This window comes from Limulus polyphemus, unplaced genomic scaffold, assembly GCF_000517525.1.
Source record: "Limulus polyphemus unplaced genomic scaffold, Limulus_polyphemus-2.1.2 Scaffold1127, whole genome shotgun sequence".
Classification (NCBI taxonomy): domain Eukaryota; kingdom Metazoa; phylum Arthropoda; class Merostomata; order Xiphosura; family Limulidae; genus Limulus; species Limulus polyphemus.
In genome coordinates this window covers 182257-189792 of record NW_013666737.1, presented here as the reverse complement: position 1 = coordinate 189792, position 7536 = coordinate 182257, and the positions used below count along the sequence as shown (strand labels likewise).

The 7536-nt window shown below is 30.7% G+C and overlaps 1 protein-coding gene across 1 annotated transcript in view; it reads right to left on the bottom strand.

Annotated features, from left to right (window-relative positions):
• The window catches only part of LOC111086473 (TELO2-interacting protein 2-like), a 37696-nt gene that overhangs the window by 11393 nt on the left and 18767 nt on the right, over nucleotides 1-7536 (bottom strand). The window contains exon 4 of the mRNA XM_022389452.1: nucleotides 507-580. Coding sequence (XP_022245160.1) covers nucleotides 507-580 — 74 coding nt within the window. The remainder of the gene's footprint in view (nucleotides 1-506; nucleotides 581-7536) is intronic.

Below are 7536 nucleotides of genomic sequence, written 5' to 3'. Positions count from 1 at the left end.
CATTCAGGCAAAGTTTCCAACATTTCTTCTGTGCATTGTTGAACAAAAGCACCGACTTGAATCTTTGGAGCATGTCTGCAACTAGTTTCTGAGCCATCCTGAAGGCAGCACATACGACACAAACCTGAATTCTACTGAGCACCATGATTCAAAAGTTTTTGCAAAAAATTAAATTTGAAGAGTCAAACACCAAAGAGTACATTGAAATGATGTTTTCTCATGAGTGATGATATTCGCAGTTATACCAAGTTCATCATTACTTCAGGGGAAAAAGTGTGATATATTTTGCAACACCTCTTATGTTGGTAAGAAGGACTTTCCAGTATTCAATGAGCAAATTTACATACACCTAACAAAAAATCATTAAAAAATTATGCTTACATGCACAAGCTTCAATATGTATTTTGTACGAAATAAATAAATAAACACTTTCTAATCTGGTTACCCTATTACGATAGTATTCTTATGAATCATTGTTAATAAGGTTATAAGTAAAATGATTTTACCTTGAACTTCCATGAACAAGCTCTCTTCAGGTAATGCAGACAATCAACTGTTAATTCTAAAAGGTCTTCTTTAGCTAAATTGAATAAAAACTTTCTGATTATTCAAAACAGTTTTGTATCCCCCTTATTAATTCTGTCATTATTATGAATTCTTGTGAAATATAATAATTGGTTTCAAAACCAAAAAGTTTTGTACATAATAAAGTTTTTAAACACAAAGACAAGTCTTGTTGTTATTAATAAAAATGTAAGGAGTTAATTAACACAAAGGACAAGTCTTGTTGTTAATAATAAAATGTAAGAAGTTAATTAACACAAAGAAAAGTCTTGTTGTTATTAATAAAAATGTAAGGAGTTAATTAACACAAAGAAAAGTCTTGTTGTTATTAATAGAAATGTAAGGAGTTAATTAATACAAAGAAAAGTCTTGTTGTTAGTAATAAAAATGTAAGGAGTTAATTAACACAAAGAAGTCTTGTTGTTATTAATAAAAATGTAATGAGTTAATTAACACAAAGTCTTGTTGTTAGTAATAAAAATGTAAGGAGTTAATTAACACAAAGACAAGTCTTGTTGTTAATAATAAAATGTAAGAAGTTAATTAACACAAAGAAAAGTCTTGTTGTTATTAATAAAAATGTAGGAGTTAATTAACATAAAGAAAAGTCTTGTTGTTATTAATAGAAATGTAAAGAGTTAATTAACACAAAGAAAAGTCTTGTTGTTATTGTTACGACAGTGAAAGTCACGTGATACTGGTAACACGTCATGAGATTCTCGAAGGATCTTGACTTTTCCCCGCAACTCTAGTGTTTGCCAGATGCCCTCTATTTTAGTATATAAGCCCGGCAAATAATTGCATAGGATAGAGAGAATTGCAGATAGAGAGATAGAGACAGATAATTGAGTCAAATGAGCGGTTGTGACCGTAAATAAAGTGTGTGAATTATAGCGTGTGTTTAAGTTAAAGTGACTGTGGAGATTAAGTGTATTACAAAGTTTGTAACGAGAAATAATAAACTAGTTTTACTTAAGAAAGGACTTGTATTGCTGAAGTTTCTCAGAAAGAATTTCTACGGAAAATTAACAAACGAACAGAGAAGTAACATTATTAATAAAAATGTAAGGAGTTAATTTTATATATCTGGATATCAACTCCATTACTTTAAGATTTTATTATACAAATTTCTAATAAAATTCCTTCATGACATTAAAAAATGTTTACCTTATTATTGGGACAAAATATTTCAAAACTAGAAACCTTTAACCTTAGTAATGCTTTTCAAAATTACTAAATAAATATAACATCATGAAAAACTTTGACCTTACTAATGAACCAAAATATTTCAACAACAAAGACCTTTAATCTTACCAACAAAATAAAACATTCCAAAACTACAGACCTTTAAATCTACTACTGGGACATAAAATTTCAAAACTAAAACCTTACTTATGGGTCAGCATAGATAACCCTAAGGTACCTGCATGAAATTCAACAAGCAAGATCAACTAATGGGCCATAATATTTCAAAAAATAGACTTTTAATGTTATTAAACACGTAAAAAACTAAAAACGCATACTAATAAGGAATTTCTTCAATTAAAGACATTTAATTAACCTTGCTTATTGATAGTATCCACAATTTGAAATATAAAGACCTTTAATTAACCTTGCTTATTTATAGTATCTGCAATTTCAAATATAAAGAACTTTAATTAACCTTGCTTATTGATAGTATCCACAATTTGAAATATAAAGACCTTTAATTAACCTTGCTTATTTATAGTATCCGCAATTTCAAATATAAAGACCTTTAATTAACCTTGCTTATTGATAGTATCCACAATTTCAAATATAAAGACCTTTAATTAACCTTGCTTATTTATAGTATCTGCAATTTCAAATATAAAGACCTTTAATTAACCTCGCTTATTTATAGTATTCACAATTTCAAATATAAAGACCTTTAATTGACCTTGCTTATTTATAGTATCCGCAATTTCAAATATAAAGACCTAAAGTTTATTAACATTACTAATGAGATAAAGTATTTCAAAACTAATGACCTTTATAACCTTCCTATTAAAACATAGTATTTCTAAAACCAAACACTTTTAAGATTATTTATATGACAAAACATTTCAAACTAAGATTATTATAACCTTACTAATGTATAAAAACACTTCAAAAACTAATTTTAACTTAAAAAATAAAACTAAAGACCTTTAACTTTACAAGTGTGGAAAACTTATTCTTTCTAATGTAATTAAATACTCAAAAGTACCTTTTAATACAAAAGAATAGAATAAACATTTCAAACTAAAGACTTTTAACTTTACTAATGGGACAAATTATTTAAAAACTACAGATGTTCTATTTTCAAAATGGGAGAAAAAAATTGAAGCTACAATCTTTTAACTTTATTAATGGGGTAAGATGTTTTTAATAAAAATACCTTTAGCTGTTTAATAGGACAAACATTTCAAATATATGACAAAACAAAAACTTGTTAACTTTACTAGTGTAACAAAGAATTTCAAAATTGAAAAACCTTTGTAACCTTATAATGAAACCTTTAATCATACTTGATAAAAAATATTTCAAGAATAAAAACATTTACAATTACAAATGTAACAAAATATATCAAACTAAACACTTTCAAAGAACAAAACATTTTAAAATTAAACTGTTAATTAACCTTCCTTATATGATAAACAATTTCAAAAATTAGGAACATTAATGGAAAAACATTTTAACTCTTTCGCTATGGGTAGTTATATTTAAAATTTACTTAAAACTACCAGTATATATGAATAAACTTGCACTCAAAACATTGTTAGTAAACCCAATTTTAATATTACACAAGTTTTAAGTTCCTAATTTTATAAGTGAATATTTATATAAATCCTTAATCTCCCCTTGTATGAGAATCATAATATTACACAAGTTTTAAGTTCCTAATTTTATAAGTGAATATTTATATAAATCCTTAATCTCCCCTTGTATGAGAATCATAATATTACATAAGTGTAAGTTTTTAATTTTATAAGTGAATATTTATATAAATCCTTAATCTCCCCCTTGTATGAGAATCATAATATTACATACGTTTTAGGTTCTAATTCTAATCTCCCCTTGTATGAGAATCATAATAGGGGTGATTAGAATTAGGAACTTAAAACTTATGTAATATTATGATTCTCATACAAAGGGAGATTAGAATTAGGAGCTTAAAACTTATGTAATATTATGATTCTTATACAAGGGGTGATTAGAATTAGGAACTTAAAACTTATGTAATATTATGATTCTCATACAAAGGGAGATTAAAATTAGGAACTTAAAACTTATGTAATATTATGATTCTCATACAATCACATAAGTTTTAAGCTCTTAATTCTAATCTCCCTTGTATGAGAATCATAATATTACATAAGTTTCAAGTTCCTAATTTTAATCTCCCCTTGTATGAGAATCATAATATCACATAAGTTTTAAGTTCCTAATTTTATAAGTGATATTTATATAAATCCTTAATCTCCCCTTGTATGAGAATCATAATATTACATAAGTTTTAAGTCCCTAATTTTAATCTCCCCTTGTTTGAGAACCATAATATTACATAAGTTTTAAGTTCCTATTTTTAATCTCCCCTTGTTTGAGAACAACCATAATATTACATAAGTTTTAAGTTCCTAATTTTAATCTCCCCTTGTTTGAGAATCATAATATTACATAAGTTTTAAGTTCCTAATTTCAATCTCCCCTTGTTTGAGAATCATAATATTACATAAGGTTTAAGTTCCTAATTTTAATCTCCCCTTGTATGAGAATCATGATGCTTCTTCTTCAGGTCTCACACATTTTCTTATTTATTTACCATCCCACTCTGAAGTATAACAGTTAATGTAAGTTACTCATTATAACACAGATATTACTAAGGCAACGTATAATTTTCATAACTTTCAATCTTATTTGTTTGTGGAATCATATATTAGAAAATCAGACCCACCCACCACACCCAATATTTCACAAATTGCCAATAATTCTCTATGATGTTTTACATCATTTATATAACCAACAAAGAAAAGGTTTTAATCTTTTGAATGATGTATGACACTATATTGTTTTCAGTAGAGAGTTTCTCACAGTGGTGTTCAGATTAAGTATTGAAGCTAATTACTTCTTGTCTTAGTTTGAAAGCCAATTAAATTATAATAGTTATGGGACATGTTTTGTGCATGTTATCATTTTGCATTCTTAGCTGTATTTTGGAAAGAGTTAATGTTACTTTTAACTTATAAGCAGGATTAACACATCAAATAAAATTACCTTTAGCATACTTACATGACAAAAAAATACAAAAGTTAACATTTTCCTGACTTGAAAAGGTATTTCAGATAAACACCCCTCTGCACTGGTAAGAGCTATTACTTCATGCACAACTGCTGTGGAATTTCCTGTACCACAGGCCTTGAACAAACTCCCACCCCTACATGTGTTTATGTGTCTTGTTCTAGCAATGAACTAATTGTTGTAACCCCCGTAGCCCTTCACCAACAGAACAGCAATAAGATATTCATGCACAGTAATCCTCATGAGCACTAGCACATGATCATTGGATCATTCTTGATGAAGTTTTGAAATCCCTGGAAGTGTGGGGATGAAGGATGGGAAGATGATGCAGAGAGGTGTCTATCTGAAGTACATTTTCAGGTAAGGAAAATGTTAACTTCAAAAATGCTATTTACAATCTCTGCACCACAGTAGCCAGTGCAGACAAATTATAAAGATAGGCTCTTTTCTGAAAAAGTGACAGAAACGAAAAGCCCATGTGGAGTAACTTCCACAAGATTGGTGATTGTCTTGTGGAGTAGCACCTGGTGGGAGATCTCTTCCTTCTCAAGCAGGGAATACCCTTCAGTCAAGTTGTTATTTATTTATTGATATATTTCATGTACATTACACAGAGATTTACAGTAAAGGATATCGGGTAAATCCAGTGCCAGCTGTAATGTGTCACAAAGGTGGGCATAGGATCAGAGTGTCTAGATTATTCTGTCTTGTTGAAATACTTACAGGATAGATATTTTAATGAGAGGTGGAGGGAGGAGATCTCACGTGTGTCCCAAGGCAACTCCAAATCCTACCCAGTTAAAAGAACAGGGGGATATGCAGTGGAGAAAATACTGGAGAGTGTGCATGAATATCTGGAATTGGGTCCCCATCAAAAGACAGTGCAATGGGCTACTATAACCAAAGACAGCAGGCATGAGCCAGGTGTAAGGGCAGGCCAATACCTGGTGCTGTTCGTTTTTGTAAAAGATGTGGAAAATGGTTTATCAATTTTCTAATTATACTTCTAAAGCAGTCTTGCAAAAAATCCCATCTCAATGGCGGGCAATGAGCAGGGGGTGGATGGGTTTAATGACCCCCCTCCCACTTGATGTAGATTTCAAGTAATTATACCACATGAGGCAATGGCAACTGCTTGGTAGGTTTATATAGCACTAAGAATAAGGAATATAAGGTGTAACATCTAACATTTGATCTGGTGAGTCTTGCCTCCTGCTGTTCAGTTTGTGTTTTTATTTTGTTTTATTTGAGGAACTTGTAATTTGTTGGAATGTGTAAAAAAAAATATGTTATACACACATGGAGGAGCCATGAAGTGTTCAAATAACATGGAGATGACTGAAAAACACAACAGGCAAACCTCACCACACTAGAGCCTTTGGATAAACTGGAAAATTACAACTGGATGGAGGCATAAACCCCAGAGGCATATGAAACCACCCAATGATGCAAATAAATGATATGAATATATTAGGAGTAATTCACATACCAGATGATAAGATCTCTTCAAAAGGCTAATGGCACAAAAAAGTCAGATAGGTTGTGATATGCTGAATCTGGTGGGAGGAGTCACAAAGTTGTGAATCGTCAGAAATTGTCCACAGGCAAAGCAGACTCCACAGAAGGCAAAGAAACCAAATGATTAAGGACATGGAGAATAAACAGACAGAAGGAATCAATCAACTGATGCACGAAACTGAGAACATCATTAGTTAACTTGTTGGTACACTATGGTTCATCACAGTTCAATAAGGTTGTGGAAGTTAAGTTATTCATGACATCAAAACTACCTCCCCAAGGAATGAAATCCAAGAACTGTCACACACAGGAGTGGCTCTATTATCAGGTACTAGAACAGATAAAGTGCCTCCAGTCATCGTTGAGTTAGTGGGGAAAAACTGCTTGAAAAGGAATGTCTGGGCCATGGATCTTTTTTTATTATTTATATTTTTTCAAAATTTTACTTGGCATATGCTGTTGAAAGAAACCTCAACTAGAAATGTTATGACAAGAGAAAACAAAACTGTAATCAGTGGATGGAACAAAAGTGCAACAAAAACAAAAACAATGAAGCCCTAAATAAAGAAAGGCAATAGCTAAAGACAGCTAGAAACTCAAAAAAACAAAGAGAAAACATACTTAAACACAGGCAGTGCCAAGGAAAGACAAATTCTATGATCATGTGCTAGTGCTCACGGGGATTACTACATAAGGAGGTTGTGTTGCCTTCCTGTTGGTGGAGAGCTACAACAATGTTCAAAGCTTGTAGCATATGCAGGAAATTCCACAGCAGTTGAGTGCAGGGTAATAAGTGGTGCAGATGAGTAAGTAGTGTTTCTAATTTAAAATTCTTCAACTTTACTAATGGCAAAAAACATTTCAAACCTGAAGACTTTTATCATTACAAATAGAACAAACATACAATTAAAATAACTGATCTAATTCACTTAACTTTACTGGTATACCAATGTTACATTGATGTTAAATCATTTACAAATAGAACAAACCTACAATTCAAATAACTGATCTAATTCACTTAACTTTACTGCTTTACCAGTGTTACATTGGTGTTAACCTGATGACTACCGGCTACTAACTTTCTTAGTAGGCAATGCAAGTCTTGCTATATTTCATTCCAACAATAAAACGAATGGACGAATATTTTCGAAAATT